This window comes from Lonchura striata, chromosome 21, assembly GCF_050655825.1.
Source record: "Lonchura striata isolate lonStrDom1 chromosome 21, ASM5065582v1, whole genome shotgun sequence".
NCBI classification, from domain to species: Eukaryota; Metazoa; Chordata; class Aves; order Passeriformes; family Estrildidae; genus Lonchura; species Lonchura striata.
Genome location: NC_140723.1, coordinates 9,210,382 through 9,232,093, shown reverse-complemented (window position 1 = coordinate 9,232,093; position 21,712 = coordinate 9,210,382). Strand labels below are relative to the sequence as shown.

Here is a 21,712-nt window from a genome sequence, read left to right as displayed (position 1 = left end):
TTATATGAGTTCCATGGCTGAGGAACTGAGTAGTGAGAACTGACCGATGTGGTGGTATGAAGTGAAGGGTGTGTGTTGGGTGCAGTAATAAGAACTAAGAGTTAAGACCTCACCCAAAGTTTCTGCTCCAGTCTGATTCAAAAAAGGTGAATTCACACTGAAACTTGACAGAACTGCAGTGGGAAGTCCAGGGGAGTGTAGAAGCTGTTTTATAAGAGGAGCTGCCTTATTTAGACAAGGGGAATGAAGACAGAGAGGGAATATGATCATGCTCTTGTAATGAAATCAAAGAGGAAAGGTAGGGTAAACGCCTCAGATAATTTAAAAGGCTTTTAACGCGAAAAGGTAATATTGGCACATGAACAAACAGACATACACTGTCCATGAATAAATTTCAGCTGAAAATTAGAAAAATCAGCAGGGGACTGAGGCTGTGGAAGAGTTTACCAGCCAGGAGAAAGGGAGCAAAAATGTACCTAGTTTCAGGATGGATCTTAATAATTTTATTGGCAGGACTCTGTAGTGCTTATTGACACCAGGGAACTGGGCTGGTGCCTCTACAGAGAGGTTCTGCTCAGGAGCACAGTGATAGTGGAAAGGAGGTCACCCTGTATTTGCAAGTGCTTCTCCCTTGTAGGAGCCTTGCAGGTATTTTACTGGCATCCTAGAGCTTTTCCAGACTACCATGGTGGCATCTCACATAAGAGATGTTTCGCGTGGCCTTGTCACAGAAATAATAGTTCAGTTAATAGGTGCTTATTTAAATAATAAGAGTATTTTCTTCTGGCCATCAATTTTTGGGGAAACGAGACTGACAGTTTTAAAAAGTATTTGCTAAAAATATTATGTGAAATGTTTTTAACAGTCTCTTTAAGTCAATTTTTTTTTTTTAAAGTAGTTTTTGCTAGTCAGCCACTTCCAAGAGCTGGACTTGGTGGAAGAACCCACTAGGTTTGTTTTCAAGGTGACATGTCTGTTACACCTTGACCATGTTTTGGTGTTCCTGTAACTGCCACCCTACAACCCCTTCCAGTTAAATTGTGTAAGCAGTGGGTAGTGCAGTATTGTGGTACTCTTGCTGTTTTTCTGATCTGTGTTCAAATCTAAGAGTTTGTAGGAAGCTGTCAGAGTTTTGTGGCTGTTTCTTTGTTACAGGTAGCTTTGGATTGCTGTGAAGGCAGCTCTCAGAGGGAAGCCATGGGCAATATGCTCAGGAAGGTGGATGAAGTGAAGACCCTGAAAGTGGAAACTTCTGGGGGCTGTGAAAGGATACTTCCCTGGACTCCAGCTTCTGCCAGACAACTTGGTGGCAAGTTTAAACATCTCTGATGGTAAAGGTATGAGTAAGCTAAGCTTCCATTGGTAACTTTACTGTATGGTAGCGACTGCCTTTGAAAACAAATACCTAAAAAATCCCCTAAACTGGAGATGTCTTGATGTTAAATACAGTGTCTTACTTGGAATTCCTTGTGATTGAGGAAGATGGGGGAAAAATTTATTTGGGCTGTGCTTCTTTCCTTGATCCAAGTAGCATTTCTGCTTGTGTTGGTCACTGACTCATGGTCCCCTGTGTGGAGCAGTGTGCTGATGGAAATCCTACACTTAGTGTCCCCATTACACATCATTCTGTTGGATGGCCAGGCCACTCCTCTTACTCATTTTGGTGAGATTTTATTGTTTGCTCTCTGCCTGTGATGGCTCAGGGACTCAGGAGCCCCCGTGTTTTGCCTATGGGACAACCTTCCAAGTTTAGATAGGTTTAGGCGCACCCTGAACAATTGAGATCAAGAGACTCTGAAGTCATATAAAATTTAAAACTAAATTAACATGCAGTGAAATGTAAATGAGGATTTAATAGAAAGCAAAACTGCACTCATAATGCTGATAATTTCCTCTGTAGCATACATTCCCAACAGGCACTTGGCTTTGTCATTTGTTAAGCACGATTGCTTTCTCAAAACCAGATTCCCAGCATGGTTAATTATCTCATGGTAATACCCATTCCAAGGAGGAGCATTACTTAATTACACAGAACTGAGTTTCCTTAAATTGCAGCTCGAACAAACAGAAGCACAGATATTTCTTACAATGAAAATGAAGAGGGAGGGGATGATTTGAGTCCGCTGGCAACTGATGAATTAACTGGTGGTACCTTTGGTGTCCCATGCTGTCCAGCTAATGGGGAGCAGGAGGTCCTGTACTGTGGCACATGGTATGTGCTGGTTCTTGAGATCACCTTGGCATGGTGGCAGAGCAGTGAGGGCATTCATAACAACTCAATTTTGTCATAAAATCAGAAGCATTCTGATGGGAGAAGAAGGAAAATATTTCATCTGTGAATTTCCCTCAGTTTTGCTGGGAATCAGATTGATGTCTCCAAGAAGTCTTTTTTCAGGGAGCTGTTCATAGTAGCTCAGAATCTTCCACTGAATATCCCCTGAGCCTGCTATTGCTTCCTTCCCATCCCAGGGAGTTTTCTCTTCTCTACATGGCACTGTGTATTTTCTGAGTCCCAGAGACTTTACCTTTATTTCCCAAGCTGTGCTTCCTGCTTTTCTCCCATGTAGTGCTGTGAGAATGATGGATTGTTCTGGTTGATACCAAACCAGAATGATTAAAAGACACAAGCACAAAAATCATGCATGGATATCTGGGATGAAGGTTTGCAGTTTGGTTTCTCCCACTGAAGTATAACTGTGTATCTTCTTCAACTTAGTAACTGTAATGGTGAAAAAATCTTTTTCAGATTAATATATTTGCCAATTTCCAGTTTTATTTATCAAGTGACAAGAACAATCCTAGATTACTTTTGGGACACAGTAGATTTTTCCCAAGTCTCTTCATTATCCTGGATAAACACTGTTCCTCTTCCTGACTTAGTCTATCATGTCCTGATGCTGAGGTGTCTTTAAGGGGTTGGGGAGTCATTATTTTTCTGATTCATTAAGGCAAATTCAGCAGATCAAGCTTAGAATTAGATAGGAGAAAGGAGTAAGGTTAAAGCTGCATTTATTTGGTGTAAGAGTGAGAAGAAGATACTACAGCTGCTCTGCAATTGCAAGTCTGGTTTGTGTTCCTTTAACATTTTCACCAAGGGCAACTCAGCCCACTGAGTTCTTGATTACCTTGGACCACCTGAGTGTTAAATGTTGTTGTGTTTGATAGTCATACAAGGTCATGAGAGGGACATGAGCCAGGGCATTTCTGAGCTCCTTCTCAGTCGAGTGGATCAAACACTGACTTACAGACCTCCTAAAATGAAACTCTAGTTAAGAGTCAGTAATGGAGTCTTTGTAATTCCAGGGTATCAGAAGAGGCTGGTAAACATCTTGAGGTGTTGGCAGTGTTGCCTTCACAGATATGGCAACATGTTCATCTGATGAACACTGACAATTTTTTCTCTGGGCTCAGACTGGGACTGATACTCAGGAGACATTTGCGTGCCAAAGATGCATTTCTGTTTGCGCGTGGGGATAGAAGATATTCTGTATGGTCTCTGCATTTGTCATGTTCATCCTCTTCTTGAAGATGAATCTGGGTGTGCCGAGCACAAAGCCCTGAGCGTTAGTGACCTAGGGAGGACTGGGTTCCTGGGCCTTTCCTGTCTCCCCTACCTTTGAAGCCCTTTGTGTCACTAGAGGACACGAGAAAGCACAACACAGTCACTGTTATTGTCACGATAAAGAGACTAATTTGACTCTAGCATTTATAGTTTTCCAAAGGTGACAGTGGATTGGAGGGTGAATGTGCCCCCTCTCCAATGACACTGGACAAACTACCAGTCCCTCAAATTTCTCTTTCTCTATGAAGGAATGCAAAACATTAGGTTATTTACAGAAAGTTGTGTGAGAAAATTTGCTACAAGAATGTAAACTGAGAAGGCTTTAGAAAATATTAAAAAATCAGGGTGACACTTTGGGAAGATGCTGCAAGCTGAGGTGTTCCTTTTTCCATTCACTGAATTCGGGCAAATGGAACCCAGAGGATTATAGGGCCAAACTGTTGTGACAATACTGAGAGAACTTTATGGAGCTCCTGAGGGACACTCAGGTGCTGCTGCCGGGCATCTCTGCTGCATGGAGCCTGGCTCCTGCAGAGACAGAGATGAACGGGCTCCTGCACTTGTGCAAGCAGATACAGAGTTTTCATCCCCATCTGGGGGGAAATACTGGAATTCTTAAAGACTTGATTTACTACTTGCCATTCTGGGTTTGGGGCAGTCCTCCAGCAGGACTTGGTTTAATGATTTTTTAGTATTCTGTAGTGGGAGTGAGGCAGGGTAATGTATATGAAGCTGAAAATTAGCAACTAAGAGTGGCTGATTTGGGCTCTAAGGAGAGATGCTTGTTCACAGCAAGCTGAGGGAATGGCTGATATGTTGAGGTTCAAAGTGGTCACCACTTCACCACTGTGAGCCAGGTCTGTAGCAGGTAGGAGCAAGGGCAGGCTGGGTCTAGATGAGCCTTGGTCATGCTCTTGTTCCTTTCAAGTCAGGATATTCTGTAGTTCTGGGGGATTCTGTGTCTGAGTGTGATGCATGAGCCAGGTGGGTGGGAGTCATATTAGTGCCTCCCCGAGGGTCTCTCCAAGGTGATGGAGCAGGTTGTAAGCAGGAGCTGGTGGTTTCACCTTCCTTGTGTTGGCAGAGCTGGAGCAGCAGTCCTTGTCTGTCTCTGCTGTTTGGCAGCTGCTAATGGCTGTGCAGAAATCTGCATCCCCAAAACTATTAATGAAGGATATCTAGAAACAACCCAGCTCGTAATTTTTCTTCTTCACAAGTGTTCTCCTACTCTTTCCCTGAGTTTGTCCTGCTGCTGGCAGCAGTTGCTTTCTAACACCTCATCCCTCCCTGGCCAGTAGCCTCTTTTCTTCCAGTGGCTCTCAACACCCATGTCCTTGGTGAAGCAATTATAGCTGGAAAAGGACTTTGGAAAACACAGCTGCTTTGCTTGTGGCTCTGTGCAGGTTTTATAATGAGCAAACCTTTGAGAGCTGGCCACCGTTCTGTGGTAACAGTCAGCTGGAGGCACATCAGTTTGAGAGCCCAGGGCTCATCGGACGTCTCTGTGTGTCGGAACTCAAAATGTCCCTCAGACATTTTTGGAGGTTCCAGGCCCAGGTCAGAAGCATTTGAGACCCTGGCAGGCAGCTGGGAACAGCTGTGATTTTGGATTTGAACCATGGAATGATTTACCAACCTTGCAGGAAGTACAAGAAGTCACAAAAGTTTAGATATTATAGTAGAAGTAGTCACAAAGTAAAGGGAAGAATTTTTGAGTGCTGTACAGGGGGGGTTTAGTTTTGTACATGGGGGTCAGAGGTTTTAAGCTGGATTTGGGATTTGGGCCTGTCCTGTCCTCCCGCTTTCTTCTTCCTTACCTCCATGTTCTTGGTGATGTTGGCACTCACAGATTGGTTTAAAGTAGAAAAGCACCATTTAATATAGGTAATAGGCATTGGGGAAAAACTGTAAACATGTAACACGTAATGTACATATAAAAGATAGAAAAGCACCATTTAATATAGGTAATAGGCACTGGGGAAAACTGTAACCATGTAACACGTAATGTACCATATAAAAGATAGAAAAGCACCATTTAATATAGGTAATAGGCATTGGGGAAAAACTGTAAACATGTAACACGTAATGTACATATAAAAGATAGAAAAGCACCATTTAATATAGGTAATAGGCACTGGGGAAAACTGTAACCATGTAACACGTAATGTACCATATAAAAGACAGCAGCAGCCCTGGGTGGGAGAGAAGAAGCAGTCGGGGTCAGAGAGGATGTCAGGGTGTGTGTGTGCCTCTGCCTGAGCTGTGAGCAAACCACAGCAGCCCCAGAAGAAAATCTTTTAGATAACTTACAATAAACTGCCTTGAGACCAAACAACAGAGACTGCTGAACCTTTCTTTGGAAGCTCGGGTGGGAGGAGAGACTTTTCCACCACACGGAGCCACCTCTGACCTAGAGGTGAGCTCTGGCATCTGTGCAGCAACCATCCTGCCCTCCCCATAGCCTTGGCTTTCAGTTTTCCTGGTTTAAAACCTAAACTGTGTTTGTACCTCTAAATTGTTGTCAAACTCTCACACAAGTGTGAGGAGTAGTCAGTTTGGTGGTCTCTGCAGCAGAGCCTGACTTTGTGTGTTGGCCCTGTGTTGGTCCTCAGATGAGGCAAATTGTGCCTAGGAATGCCTGTTCTCTGCAGAAGTTGGAATCTCTATAACTAGGGAAAGAAGAAATCCTGAGTCTTGGGAGAACCATGCCTTGCCTCTTGAAGTTGTCACTGTCTCTTTTAGCAATATATCTTGGAAAACCTGGTCTTCTTGCCTGAAGTTGGACAAGCAGTGAGAAGGGAGGTCTGCAAGGACCTCATGCTGGATGTCAGTGCTGCAATTAGTACAGCCAAAGCTTGAATGTGGTAGTTTGCTGTTTTCTGTGCCATGCAGAAATCATTCCTGTTAACAGGTCAGCTTCAGGTTCTTCTTGGGTTTGTGCGTTCTTAATACCTTTGCTTTTTATTTTCACCTTCAGTGTCCATCAGTGAGAGCACAGCCACTGAGATCATTCTGCGCATGGCAAGCTGATCTTCAGGGCATCCAGCAAAGAGAGGACCTGAAGGGCTCGGCTTTGGGGGAAGCAGGGCTCAGGGAAGCAGTGAAAGAGGTATGATGGGATGTTCTCAAAGGGTGGACAGGTCCCAAGGTGCCCTAAGATCAAGGGTCATTGCTTAAGCTAGGGAAGCCATCTGAAGTTGGAAGTGCCCCTTTGCTGAAGTGAGAGTATCTGGATATTTTATTGGGTGTTTTATATAAATGAGGGCGTACAGAAAGGCTGGAGAGGGACTTCTTTTACAGGCAAGGAGTGACAAGACCAGGCCAAATGGCCTTAAGCTGACGGAAGGCAGATTCAGATTAGTTATGCGGAGGAAAGGTCATGACAGAGCACACTCGTCTAGTGCAAAGATGACCATGACAATGCAGTTTGTAGTCCCAGACTATTTTCTGAGTTAATTTTCTTAGAATGCTTTGATTTGGTCTTGCTCTGTATGCACTTTACAGATGAATACCCCCCTATTATGGTCTGACAGCAGTAGGACAGTGTTGCATGCTATACTAGTTTGGCAAAGTTATGGACAATACAGATACAGATAGCAATTTTTTAACTCCAGAAAAAAATGCAGAACAATAACCACAGGTAAGTCCTACCCTGAGCTTTCCAGCTGAGCCCAATTGTAACTTTGCATCCATCATTTGAAGGAAAAATGCTTAACTGAATTTGGTGCTTTAATGACAGGGATACCAGAGGGTCAGGAAGGAAATTGCAGGTGTGTGTTTTCCTGGAAAGGGTGCAAATGTGACTTGCTTATTCTGTTTGCTTACATATATTTTCATCTGTTTGCCAGCATATCCCGATTATTTGGACTGCAGAATCCTCTGGGATGTGCACAGTGTGGTTTTTAGCCAAGTACAGGCTCAATCCATTCCTATTTTCTCATGGTGCCAGAGCTGCTTAGCTGATAAGCAGTGTGAAAATGCCATCAGATTGCTGGGGAGTTAGAACAAAAAGCAGTTTGCTGTTAATGTGTTGGGGTTTTTTAGGGATAGAAGATTTGATTACTTTATCTGCAAATTTGGGTCAAGGCCACTGGTCTTTATGAATGAGCACAAGTCTTGTGCTTTGAGACTTGCCATCATTTCATGGGTAGCAGGGACAGGCAAAGCCTGTCCCCCATGTGCTGGGGGCAGGTCTTGTTGGCCTGCCTATGGTCTGGAGCAGTGAGGAAGTGCTGCTGGAGTGGAAGGTGGGAGTGGGTGACTGGGAGCAGGGCAATAGGTAGAAGAAACCAAGGATTTTGATTGTACAAAGCAACATGACGCAGAGTCCCCAGGCAGGTGCAAAGGAGAGCTGCTTCATTGGAAAAACCAGGCCTTTTTACACAGTTAGGACATTATCAGTTACATTCCATTGAAGTATAACAGATATAATTCAACCAGCCACTGTAAACCACTGTGTGAGCACATAATGGTTATATAACTTGTTTTTCTACCTCCAATTCAGCTGAGTCACTTTCCCATAGTCCCCTTCTGCTTAGCCAAAGTAGCAGGCCTGAGCTGTGATTTTACAAGGGTAACAAAGCCTTTATTTTATAAGGTTTTACCTATATTCAACACATGATGACAGCTGTAGTTGTAGGGCTTGAAGGATGACAGCACATGCTCCATTCCCATTCCTTGCCTCAGGTCTCCTGAGAGAGGTCCTATGCTGCAAATCCAGTATTCATTCCCAGTTCAGATCTACGTCCTCTCTTCTAGCTGTACCAAGAGCTGCCACCAATCCAGCTGGCATTTTCACCTGGTCATGGCTTTGATTTCTAGGGAAAGGGTGACTCTTTCTTATCTGCCATTGATTCTGTCCCTTTCTGATGCTGCAGGCACTTGTCCCAGTCCCCCTGACTCTGTGTGTCTGTGGGATGGGCCAGGGCTGATGCCCTGATGACTCTGGAGCAGATGAGCCAACAATTCATGTGTCTGTGAATGCACAGCCTGAGTGAACTCCTGGACACCTTGGTGTGTGCAGCAGAGGGGCCCGGGGAGTCAGTGGGACTGCTCTGGCAGCTGCTGCCTCTCTGGCAGCAATATCAAAGAGAGCAGACTGCTGCCACTGCATGGCTTTTCAGGGCTTCGAGCCAAGGTTGAGATGAAATCAAGCAAGAGCATCATCAAAAACAAAAGCCTTGGAAAATATTATTTACTTGGCAAAAACATCTATTCTAGATGAAGTGTCCAGAAGAGGATTTCCAGGTACCAGCTTCTTTCTGAAATCCTACAGATCTTTCCACTGAATTTCCGTATCTTAATTTCGAGGCCAGCCTACTCAGCTCTGACATCACTGCTTACCAGGCCCACACATTGCAGGTGACTTTATGGACCTTGTAGCTTTTGGCATGAGATATGAGTGATAACTGCAGGCCTCATGTCAGAGAGGTGTGAGCTTCCTATTAAAGCTGAGAAGACCTTACATTTCTGAGAATGTATGTGCTGCATGGAGATACGTTCCATTTGCACATCCACAGGAAAACAACAGTTTTTGCATCTCTACTGCAAAAAAACCTCAAAAATTTCTGGTAATTAAGTTAGGTGAACTGAAGCATTTGGAAGACATAGAGCATCCCTGTGGAAGAAACTGCATCCATCTCCCACTATGCTTAGCACTGCAAGTAATTAACTGGTTTCTTTGGTAGAGGTACAACATGGAATCTCTTGGTTTCTCCTTTGAACCCTGCTGTAGTCAGAGCACTGTCACTCTTGGCAGCTGGTGCATGTAAGGGCAGGTTTTGGCTCCTTCAGCCAACTCCATAACCTCCTCCGCAGCCATCTGCTTCTAGGGCTCTCTAGTCATTTAGGAGATCATGTTTGTCAAGACTGCTCTTATTCTCAAATATCAGAAATGTGTCAAGAGCTCTATAAAAAAGCCTTTTTCTCTCCATGGTCTTGCTTTTAAAAAAAAGGACAGTTACCATCTCACTGGTAGATTGAAAAATCATTCTTCACTTAGTCAGAAAAACTGACAGGGCTGGTTGAAGGGATGTGGAAAGAAATCTTAGAGGTCACAAGTTAGTGATTTTGACAGGAACAGGACACACTGGAAACCAGTTTTCCAGTTTGCTGTTCTCCCTTTATGTATTTGCAGATTATGGATCACCACTTACTGTCTTAAGATTTCCAGGTCCATTGAAATATGTCATCTGGTCTTTAACTGGTTGGAAATCTGGGACAGTGGTGCTGTGTGAGGGGACACTGTGCTGAGCTCTTCCCATAGAGAGGAAGGAAGAGATGACGTTTTTCAAGCACAGGCTGTGTTTTCCTGTATAGTGGCAAAAGGAGAAGTCTGTGCCAGTTTCCACGGCCACACAGTTCTGGGTTCTCATTATAGTAAAGAAGACAAATGTATCTGTTAGTATTTTGATTTCTCCCATACATACATTTCCTGTGGGTCTTTTTGGTAGATTGAGATTGTGGGTGAATTTTCTTGCTTGTGCTTTTTGAGGTGATGGTGTTAGAGGGACTCAGGAAGGCATTTTTGCTTTCTCAGAAATGAACACAATAACTGGTTTAAAATACCTCAGGGCCCTGAGCAGAGGACTCAAAAAGGTTGTAGCAAGACTTTATGTTCCTTTTCAAAGGGATTGTGTTTGTGGAGTGTTTCTGAGATTTCTTGTAATTAAGGGCTGGATATCCACTCTTAGTGACAGATTTTGACAGTATCATATCTGAGGCTCAGGTCTGCAAACATGGCTATAAACTTCTTGTGTCTGAGCAGGAGGCAAATGCTTAAAAACAAGAGTTTCAGAAACAAGCTTTTAGGAAAATCTGGCCCTGGCTCTTAGCATCTTATGCAGACCCTTGCATGTGTGGTGGAGAAATTCAAGGATCAGTCTTTATGTTTCTAACTGTGCATGGCCAGAACCACTTCTGCACAGAGCTGTGTGTCACCATTGTGATGGGACAACATGTCTGATGCATGTCTGCTGCATCTGAGCAGGGAAAACTATGTAGGAGCATTCAGGAGATGGAAGACTGAAGGACAGGTGCTCAGTCCTACTGGTCACCACCAAAACAGTAATTATACAGGTCTCTTGATTGAGGGAAGAGGGCAGAAACCTGGAATCAGGAGGTGGATGGTGAACAATGAATCCCAGTTTGAAGTTCTGGACAAAGATAAGGAAAAGGCAGGAGGTGCCAGTGCCAAAGAAGCAAAGGAATCCAAGAAGCTTCTTCCAAGAAGAGTTTTGTCTGCAAAGCCTGTGATAAGGTCTTTCACTTCTACTGCTGCATGAAAGTGCACATGAAATACTGTCAAGTTGCCAGAGGAAAGCAGATCCAGTGTAAAGAGTGTGGGGAGGTCAAACTGACAAAAAATGAGCTGGAGAAAAGCCAGCTGGAGGTCCACGGTGGGGATGGCCAAGAAGAAAAAGAAAAAGAAGAGGCTCCCCATGGCATGTGACATCTGCAAGAGAGTTTGCTTATGCCTCAGGTAGGGTTGCTGGGAGCAGAGGTGTTTAGACAGAAGTTTGGACAATTTAATAAAGTAATAGTCTGAAATCTTGTCCTCTTCCTTCCTTCAGCTCTGTGTGAGAGAAACGTGCTCCATGTGTGAGAAACACAGCTCAGCTCATTTTTCCTGCCCCACTGGCACAACCACTTTCTAATTAGTTCTTCCCTAATTAGTTCTTCCACATAGCTCATCAAGGAAAAGTAGGGCTACTGGCAAATTTGAAAGTCTCCAAAAATAACCAAGCTGTTCCAGTTCCTGGCTGCTTTACCAGGATGTGTGTGAGGGGCCAAATCTCTTTGCCCTTCCTGGGGCAGCTCACAATGTTGTGGCAGACCTCCACATTGCTGCAAGGGAACAAGAATTCACACCAAAAGGAGACCTGCAGTGCATGAGACAAGGATCAGCTGTATTCAGCTGTATTCAGGTCATCAGGGACAATGGAGAAACAGAGTGAGGTGTTAGTGCTTGTCCAGTGGAAGGACAAGGAGGTCTTGTATCTGCTGAGCACAACTTCCCTGTTATGTTGTTTTCCAATGGTCTCTGGATGCCATGCTGTCCCTGCAACAGAATCATAGAATGTCAGAGTTGGTTGGGTTGGAAGAGACCTTAAAGCTCATCTTGTTCCACTCCGTGCCATGGGCAGGGACACTGTCCACTAGCCCAGGTTGCTCTAAGCCCCATCCAGCCTGGTCTTGGAGTCTTCCAGGGATGGGGTATCGGAAATCAGGTGACCCCCAATGGGAAGAAATGATGATGTCTGGCTCCACATCAGAAGGCTGAAGGATTGCTTTATTAAAACTATACTATATTACATTAATATACTATTTTAAAGAGATACTGTATCATACTTACTTACTTACTGTCAACTACTGCTAACAAAACTCGGGACTCTCTCTGCTCAAGAGTCCCACATAGCTGGATTCAATTGGTCCATGAATCCAAACAACCTTCACCGGAATCCAATCAAGCAGTCACCCTGGGTAAACAATCTCCATACCACATTCCATGTGAGGCAAACATAGGAGCAGATAAGAATTGTTTTCTCTTGTTCTCTCTGAGGCTTCTCACTGCCTTTCCCAGTAAATCCTTGGGAAAAAGTTGTGCCATGCTTTTCTGTGTAAAGAGAAATGAAGCAACAATGGGGCAGTCACAGGTTCTCTGAGCAACCTGTGCCAGGGTCTCACCACCCTCCCAGGGAAGAATTCCTTCCCAGTATCCCATCTGAACCTGCTCTCTTTCGGTTTAAATCCAACAGCTCTAGATGGTGACTGTGGTTTGATCCTTGTCATTGCAGCAGTTGTCAGGGCTATGTTATCACAACAGGGCTCACCACCCCGATGTCTTTGCAGCTCAGAATCACTACTCCTCCAAGTTCTCCTCCCTGTGGTGCAGCTGCTGTGACAAAACCTTCACCAGCACTGCTGCTCTCCAAAAACACGTCAAGGCAGAACACACAGGTAAGAATCCATTGTGACTGCTTGGAGAGAGAGAATCACATAGTCATTTAGGTTGAAAAAGCTCTCTGGGATCTAGTCCTACCATTAACCCAACACTGCCATGTGCACCAGCAAACCTTGTCCCCAAGTGTGACATCCACACATTTTTGAATGCTTCCAGGGATGGTGACTCCACCATTGCCCTGGGCAGTTTGTTCCAATGCCAGACCATGCTTTTCATGAAGAAGTTTTCCCTGATCACAGAATATGCTGAGTTAGAAGGGACCTACAAGGATCATTGAGTCTGATTTCCTAACCCTGCACAGCACCATCTCCAAGACTTATACCATGTGCCCAAGGGTATTTTCCAAATGCTTCTTGATCACTGTCAGGTTTGGTGCTGGAGCCACTTCTTTGGGGAGCATGTTCCAGTGCCCAACTACTCTCTAGGTGAAAAGCAAGTTTCCTGATATCCAACCTGAATTTCCCCTGACACAACTTCAGGCCATTCCCTCAAGTCCTGTCACTGGTCACCACAGAGAAGAGATTAGTGTCTGCCCCTCCTCTTCCACTCATGAGGAAGTGGTAGATTGTGATGAGGTCTGACCTCAGTCTCCTCCAGGCTGAATAGACAAAGTGCCCTCACCAGCTCTTCACATGGATTCTGCTCAAGGCCCTCCACCATTGCTATGACCCTCCTTTGAACACACTCTAAATAGTTTAATATCTTTCTTACTTTGTGGTGCTCCAGGACTTGAGGTGAGACTGCCCCACTGCAGAGCACAGCTCCCCTCCCTTGCCTGGCTGCCAGTGCTGTCCCTGATGTCCTCCAGGACACGGGTGGCCCTCCTGGCTGCCAGGGCATTGCTGACTCAGATCCAGCTGGCCCCTGACCAGGACCCCAGGTCCTTTCCTGTAGCTGATCTCCAGCCTCTTGTTCCCTGGTCCACCCACACATCCAGGGTTGCCCCATGGCCAGTAAGAATCTGGCACTTTCCCTTGTTGAGCTTCACATGGTTGGTGATGGCCCAGTCCTCTGTGCTGTCGAGGTCTCTCTGCAGGGCCTCCCTGCCTTTGAGGGAGGCAGCAGCTCCTCCCAGTTTTGTATCTTCTGTGAACTTGCCTCATATTCCTTCCAGTCCTATCTCCAAGTCATTTATAAAAATGTGGAAGAGCACAGAGCCTAATCCTCCCCTGGTGCTACTTTTAGCCATATCCTTTTGTCCCATCACTTGCTATGTGGGAGAAGAGACCAATTCAGTAATAACTCTGATAGCACAAGGTTGCACATCCCATTTTCATGCATGTCACAGTAGATTCTTGTGAACTGTAGTAGTCTCTTCTGGCTCATCTCAGTATCTTTCAGCTCGCTTGCTCCTGGCTGCTCCTCTGAGGATGATACCTATGCCTGTGTGCAGGTGTGGTGGTGATGAAATGCTGGAGAGCTATGGTCCAGAAGGTCTCTTGTAAAAGACCCTGAGAGCATATTTTTGTGTTCTTGGCTTTGTTTGCAGATGTGAAGTTCCATGAGTGTGAGTCATGCATGAAGCTGTTCCCCACACTGGCTCTCCTGCAAGCACTCAGCTCTGTCACTTTTGCTGGTGTTCAGGTTACCTGTTGAGCAGTGATGGTTTCTATTGGTGATGTCAGAAATGTAAACAGGAGGGTGAAGTGGGACATGGTAAGGAAAAAGTGTGAAGAAACAGAAAGTAAGGATGAACTGGAAAACACTGGGTTTGGGACATGTAAAGCCTTTGGCCCTACTGGAATAATGGAAAGTAATGCTTTTGATTGTTACAGTACAGAAGAGACGTAAGTGTAGGTGAGGACACAACAGCATGAGGAAATGATGGATGGAACCCCAAGAACTGGGTTTGTCTACATAGTTAGTGGGAGACTGAAGAAAAAGGGAGTGTAGCACTAGAAAGATGAGAGACAAACCTGGGCTTGGGGACACCACATCAAGGACCCTTTAAATCATAGAATTTTGGTTTGGGTTGGAAGGGACTTCAAAAATCACCCAGTTTCATGCTTTGGCAAGTTTGCAAGCTGTAAGGGCAGAGTGAAGTGGCAGATGGTGGGTCCCCATGGCGGAGCATAGGATAGCAAGAGAGAATACAAACCAGGAGACACTGGCACTGGAGAGAGCAGTGTCACTGCGCCTTCCCACGTCTCAGCTAGCACTGGTACCCCTGCCGGGAATTGCACCCGGGCTGCGGCGTGGCAGGGGGGAATGCTGGAATGCTACTGCGGAGCCACCAGGGCAGTTACTGCCTTCCCACGTTCTCGGCTAGCCAGTACGTTTAGCACTGCGGCAGCAAAGGCCTCTCATGGCCCGCTGTGGGCACGAGATATGGCCAGTGGGAAGACAAAGCCACCAGACTGAAAGACACACAGAGCGACTCAGACAAAAGCAAAGAGCCGTCCTTCTGGGGGTAGCTGTGTTCCGAGTTTATTGGCTCGAAGAAGATAAGCACCAAAAGGCAATGGGCACCGTGTGCCCTGCTTGTTAAAGAGGGGTGGTATAACACCTGGGGGTGGTAACAGGGGTGACACACAGGGGAAACTTCCAATGAGGTAGGAGGGAGGGAGGGGACGGAGACCAGTTTATCACTCAAGGCCCTGGATGGAACTTTCTAGGTGGAAGGGAGAGGTCTCTGAGAGACAGACAGGCTCCAGGGTGAGGTTGGGGTGGATAACTCAGCAGGAATACAATGAACTGGGTGGAGGGAGGAATGACAGGCAGATTGAGGGGGGAGGAAAGGGAAGCTGGACCATTTTGCAAAAAGGGGGAGAGGGAGCAACCATGACTGGGGGGAAACTTAAAACACACTCCAACAGAGCAGCCAACAGCAGCCTAGAGAATGACGAAGAAGACCTAGAAAAAGCTCTCTGAAAGTGGAGAACTGCTGGATTGTGTAATGATTTTGGAATAGCTGGATCAGAAGATGCAAGCTAGGCCAACAAAGAACAATGCTGGATGGTGTGAGGGAACAGGAAGAAGGGATTCCTGTGAGCAGGAACAAGCACAGCTGCAGGTAAACCAGCCGGACTTCTTAATGCCAGTGCTGCAGGAAGCCAAAATGAACCCAAGCAGCCATAAACTGTTTGATAGGCAGTGGTGCAGCCAGGAGAAGGGACACTAGCACATGCCAGTTCCTCCTGGGTTTCAGCCCTGTGTGCCCTGGCCACTGCAGCTCCCTGTGCTCTCAGGCTGGCACTGGCTGTCCCAGGCCAGACTCAGACAGTACTTCTCCCACAGCTTCCCAAACGTGCTGCTTGTACTGCTTCATGGCCTTCTGCTCCCTGGGGCCCTGCAGAGCCACATCACCAGCCAGCACTTCACACAGATAGCACCTTCGTCGGTGAGCTCCCCCTCCCAGAGCAAGCTGGAGGGGCCCCTCAGCACTGAGCATCCCAAGGTGGCCTTCTCCCAGGCACCACTGCCCAGACTATGCAGGTCAGCACTGCTCTGTGTCAGAGCCACTTCACTGTTCACCCATCCTCCTCTCCCATGCTCTTATTCTTCCCACATCCACCCTGTGGGCCCTGTTTCCCTTCTGCTCCATGATTTCCCATTCTTGGAGGGGTCTATGAGGTAAACCCCCAGCCCACAGTACTCTGGGATTTCTGTGAAGCAGGTTTGCTGGAGGGAAAGCAGCTCAGTCATGACTTTAGGAGCTGAGGAGGAGGATTGGCAGTATGTGTGGAGGTGCCTGGTTACTCAGGGGTTATTAACATCTCAATGACACCCCATGACACTGCAGCTGTTTTGTTGGAGGCCCAGTGCTAGGTTTGAACCCAGCCTCATCCTCTTCAACATCTCATCCATCAGTCAAGAAGAGTTCCTTGGATGAAGGAGCCCAGTGTGCAAGGTACCCTGGGATGGCATTCCTTCAGTGGATAATCATAGAATATTTACTTTCTACAATTGCTTGTGGAGCTAAATTATAGCAATTTGTAGAGAGAAATATTTAAATTACTCTCCTGTCTTCTTTTACATCACTGGTGTGTGTGGTTTGGTATTTCCTATTAGTCTCATGCCTGTTGTAATTGCAGAAGCTGTAGTGTAAAGCTAAATGTTATTACTTGAGCTGAGGCTGGGAAAGGTGTGAGCAGCAAAGGGATCCAGGGGAACGTGGTGCTGTATGTGTCTGACTCTTGGGTTTTGATGATGCCAAACATGTGATGTTGCCCAAATCCCAAGTGAGCCAAACTGGCTCTGAGGTGGTGGCAGTGACTAAAGAGAAGTTGTTTGGTGACAATCGCTCTGATGTGTGAAGAAATCGAGTGAGGGACAGGGGAGGTTGCCTGGGCCTGGCACATGGTATCCACTAGGCTTGTTCAGGAGCTCAGTGTCCTGCTCCACCTGGGAGATTTGGGGCTCCTTTGGGAAAGCAATCCCAGGCATGCAGCAAGCACAGCATAACCACGGACAGGACACGGTTCATGGACATTCACTGCCTGAGAATTTCTCCTGCACTCAGCGACTCGTAGAACACTTGTCTCCCCTAACACATGAGAAATAAAGCAGCGGAGGAAAAGATGGGAATCAGTTGTGATCCTCCACTGCTGTGAATAGAGAGCAGAGGACTGGTACAGGACAAAGCTGGGGCTTATGGATACGGGAAACCAAAATAAGCTGTCCTGAGAATTTAGGTTGGAGATTTTTATGGCTGAATCAGTGACATGCTCACAGGTATCTTCTTCTGCAAGGTGTAAGGGCTGCTTTGTTTCTTCTCCTCTCACCTGCATTGTTGTGCAGCTGGAAAACTCTTCTAGCACAGAGCTGAAGAGCTGACCTTTGGGCCTCTTTTCTCCAGTAGAGACTTCCTGGGAGTTGTGCTAAATTACTTCAGCACTGTTTGGATGGCACCTGGTGCCACACAGGTCTGATCCCATCCATGTTTCTGCTGTGGATCTGTTAGGAAGAAGGGTCCCAGGCATGTCTGGGCACAGCCGTCCTTTCTGTGAGCAAACAGCCCTGAGATTTGCCACCCTCTAGTTCACCGAGGACATGCTGAAAAAAGGGAAGGAGCTGTCCCTGTGTGCCAGTGTCCCTTGTGGTGTGGTACTAATGAAGGTGTTAGAGTGTGAGGTAGCTGCTATGACTGCATGTGAACCTTCCCCTGGCACACAGGGCACTGCCTTGTAAAATGCACTCAGTACCTGCTGTAAAGTTTGCTTCTCTGGTACTGGCATAATACAACAGCTTCATTGTGCACACCAGTTCCTTTGAGACTAAATTTCATAAAGCTTTTTTATCTGCAGCTTCCTAAAATATAATCTGATAATTAATGGCTTGCTGAATCCATTATGAAGTGTAATTAGATGCAGGATTCCTGTGGCTCGGGGGGGGGAACTGGTAGCATTTATCTTCCTTTTCCTTGTGCCAAAAGGTTGAACCCTGCCACTGTGATATTTACACACAGAGTGGTGATCCTGCTGGATCCTGGAGCCCAGGAACACACTGTGAGCAGTGCCTGTTGTATTCTGCTGCCCAGAGCCACAGCAGCACAGGAGGGGGACAGATTGGAGCTTTCCAGAAGCATCTTGCACCAGCTGCTCAGTGCCACCAGGCAGAGATGGTGGCACAGGAGTGTGCCAATGTGGCTATGCCAGTGTGAGAGTTTGTTCCCGTTAAAACTTGGAAGGAAGAAGAGAGCAGCAGAGCTGTCAGGAGAGGGGCTGGGGGAGCTCATGGCATTCTGTGTGTCTGGCAGCAAACATAAGAATAACCCTGCTGAAGTGCTGCACCTCTCAAAGGGCTCCCAATTATGGTTTGTCCCCGCAAACTTTGCAAGGACGGTGACACAGAGGAAATAATGAGGTTAAGTTGCCACTAAATCCATGAATGACCAGGAGATGGTGCTCAAGGCCTTGAGGATTAGTGCTAGTGCCCAGGTGCACCTTTGTGGAAGGTCCTCTGAGCCTTCCCAGACCTTCCCCAGCTCCTCGGCTGCCACCTGTGCAGAAATCTTGAGTTACTGCCAGGCTGAAGGAAAACTCCAAGCCCTGGACAGGTCACCTCCAAACCCTGAATATCACTGCTTAAAGAGCCTGAAACTGGGATTTGGCCACCTGTAGAGAGAGTGAAATGCACTCTCTCTACAGGTGAAGAGGTGAAAAACCAGGGATGCCCCTTGCCCAAGAGGAGAGGTGCCAGAGGGTGAACTGCTGGAGCCCATCTCCTGCCTGCCTGGGCACTGTGCATACCACTTTGGATGAGCAGTGAGGATAATGACAGAACAAGCAACTATGTCTTGGTGGATTCAGAACAGATGTGTTGGGAAGAAAGCAGTGGATTTTGGCCCACAGGCTGGTGAAATTGGAAACTGTTCCCCATTTTCTGACTTTGTAGGGTCTGGGAGTTGTGGAAGTCCTAAACAAGCTGTGGGACTGCTTTGGTGTCCTGGCCTTTATGTGTGAGTCAATATCTGCAGGGAGCACTACAGTGAATCTGATGTCTCTTTGTTCCTGAAAAACTGTGAAGGGAGGAAAAAGGTTCAGCAGAGCTTGAGGAGAAGTTGCTTTATTTCTAGTCCTGTCCTAGGGCAGAGGCAGCTCAGACAGGGCAGAACATGAGCATGGAGCCTGTTGGCTGTGCCTTTGGGCCTTGTTACTGGAGTGTTACCGTAGCTGAAAGAGGACAATGTAGATGTTTACATCAGGAGTGGCTCAGGCTCATCTGTCCTGTTTGGGGCTGTCTCTCCTGCCTTTCTGCCCAGCAACATCCTGTATGGATGTATCCTCAGCAGAGTTGTGCAGCTTTACAGAGTCCATTGAGCATCTCCCATATTATTATGAAGAGATAATAATTCACATCCCCCCATTCCAGTTCCTTCTTGATGGATGAGATGCACACAGCAGAGCAAATTTCAGCATTAGCAACACCTATGTTTTACCCAGGAGGGAAATTAATTTCCCAGGACATGTCCTGGTCTGGTGTGTACCACACTGGACATACTGAGTGCTGGTGGTCTTCAGAGATCCCTCGTCTCCATCCATCCAAACTGTCCTGGAGTCCAGCGCTTCTCACAGATGGTTTCTTGTTACGCTGTGATATTTATTTTTTTTTTCCGTGTAAAATAAAATATGGTGAAGGAGAGATGTATCTGTGGAGTTTCATGTGAAGCAATTCTCTGGAAGGAAAAATCCTTCATTTTTGAAAACATGATTTTTTCAACTCTTGTCCTGGGTGTTGGGTGACCTGTTGAGTTTTGGGGAGGGTCCTGTGCCCCTCTTTACTTTGGTGTCATCCTCTAAGGAGGCAGAGAAGTTGTTATAAGGTCAGGCTAGACCATGAGATCATCTGGCCCTTCACTGTGTCCTGTTGCAGCTGCCAGATGCATTTGGGGAAATGGCAGAGTGCCTGTAACAAACTGGGAAGTGACATCCCATGGAGGATGTTAGATCAGGTAATGGTGGAATGACAGGACAAAGGGGAATGCCTTTAAGCTGAAAGAAGGTAGATTTAAAATGGAAATTAGGAAAGAATTCTTCCCTGTGAGGGCGGGGAGGTCCTGGCACAGATTACCCTGAGAAGCTGTGGCTGCCCCTGGATCCCTGGAAGTGTCCAAGCCCAGGTTGGATGGGGATTGGAGCAACCTCAGATAGTGGAAAGTGTGCCTGCTATAGCAGGGGTGGGACTAGCTGAGCTTTAAGGTCCTTTCCAACCCAGATGATCCTATGATTCTATGACTTATACATCTCTGTCCTGGTTTAACCCCAGCCTGCAGCCAAACCCCTCGCAGCTACTCGCTCACTCCCCCACCAGTGGTATCGGGGAGAGAATTTGAAGGGTAAAAGCTGGAGAACCCATGGGTTGAGATAAAGACGGTTCAACAGGGAAACTGAAAGTTACACACACAAGCAAAGAAAAACGGAATTAAGTCCCTGCTTCCCATGAGCAGGCAGGTATTCAACACTCCCAGGAGAGCGGGCCCTATCCCATGGAACAGCAGCTTGGGAAGACAAGCTGTAAGAGACGGTCCCAAGTTCCCCTCATTTTTGCCTCACATTTACCGCAATGGCAGAGACTGAGATCCTGTAGACCCCGACTGGGGTTCCGGCTTGGAGAGGTGGATGATTATTTTTGCAGGTATATTTGCCGTACCCCCATGGACCACTGCTTCGAGCAGGACCTGGCAAGGACCCGGCAAGGAGTGGCTTGTTCTACGTGCTCACACCTGCTTCACCCACCTGCTCAACCCACGGACTTTCCCACCTCTTGGCCAAATGAACTTTGGGGTAACTCTGGTGATCTCCCATGGAAGACCCCTCATCTGCCTCCTGATCACTGTGACAGATGGAGATTGAAGCCTCTCCCAAGGACTGAGACTGAGACCCCCACCACAAGGAGCAGGGCTGGCCTGATCATTGCGAGATGTTTGCCCAGGTGTGGTTGATGGACCAAGAAGACAATGGCTCTCACTCACTGCTGATCTGTTCCCCCTTGGTGGCTTCAATGGACTTATTTCTTCATTCTGCCTGTTCCCTCTCAATGATTTCAATAGACTTTCATTGTCTTTTGCCTGTTCCCCTCTTCGATGGAGGACTATAAAAGAGCCCTGAGATAACCAAGACTTCCAAGATTCTCCCCAGTGTGGCAAGACAGATCTCCATTGTCGTGACCAGTGAGGATTTAGTCTGTGTTGGTAGCTATAATCCCCTTTCCCCCTTCTTTTTTTCCTTTTGTCTCCTTTTCTGATCCCTCTATCTCATTTGCTGTTGGCACTCTATACTAAAGGTGCATTTGTTGTGATTAAACTGATGGTCTCCTGCTGTTTGCCTTTTGCATTTTTGGGATCAGTAAATGAACCATCACAACACCTCCGAGCAGATCATGACACAAGCACCATAATTACAAATGTCCCCCCCTTCCTCCTTCTTCCCTCCAGCTTTATATATTGAACATGATGTCATGTGGTCTGGAATATCCCTTTGGTCAGTTTGGGTCACCTGTCCTGGCTGTGCCTCCTCCCAGCCTCCCATGCACCCCCAACTTCTTCCCCAGCATGGCCTTAAGAAAAGCAGAGCAGGCTCTGGCCCTGTGTAAGCCCCTGTGTAATAACAAAAACACCTCTATATTATCAACCCTGTGTTCAGCACAAATTCAAAACACAGCCCCACATCAGCTATGAGGACAGTTAACTCCATCCCAGCCAAAACCAGCACAATCTCCTTGCAGGACTAAGCCTGTGACCATCAGGA

General features: G+C 46.6%; 1 protein-coding gene across 1 annotated transcript in view; it reads left to right on the top strand.

Annotated features, from left to right (window-relative positions):
- Positions 1-21,281, top strand: part of ZBTB40 (zinc finger and BTB domain containing 40) — a 39,429-nt gene extending 18,148 nt beyond the window's left edge. Inside the window, 14 exon segments of the mRNA XM_085559092.1 lie at positions 1,156-1,244; positions 1,246-1,337; positions 6,540-6,588; positions 6,590-6,675; positions 10,511-10,768; positions 10,771-10,970; positions 10,972-11,018; positions 11,020-11,042; positions 12,341-12,520; positions 14,014-14,108; positions 15,590-15,797; positions 15,800-16,097; positions 16,666-16,761; positions 16,763-21,281. Coding sequence (XP_085415218.1) covers positions 1,156-1,244; positions 1,246-1,337; positions 6,540-6,588; positions 6,590-6,675; positions 10,511-10,768; positions 10,771-10,970; positions 10,972-11,018; positions 11,020-11,042; positions 12,341-12,520; positions 14,014-14,108; positions 15,590-15,797; positions 15,800-16,097; positions 16,666-16,761; positions 16,763-16,793 — 1,752 coding nt within the window. The 3' untranslated portion in view covers positions 16,794-21,281.
- Positions 21,282-21,712: the final 431 nt, after the last annotated feature.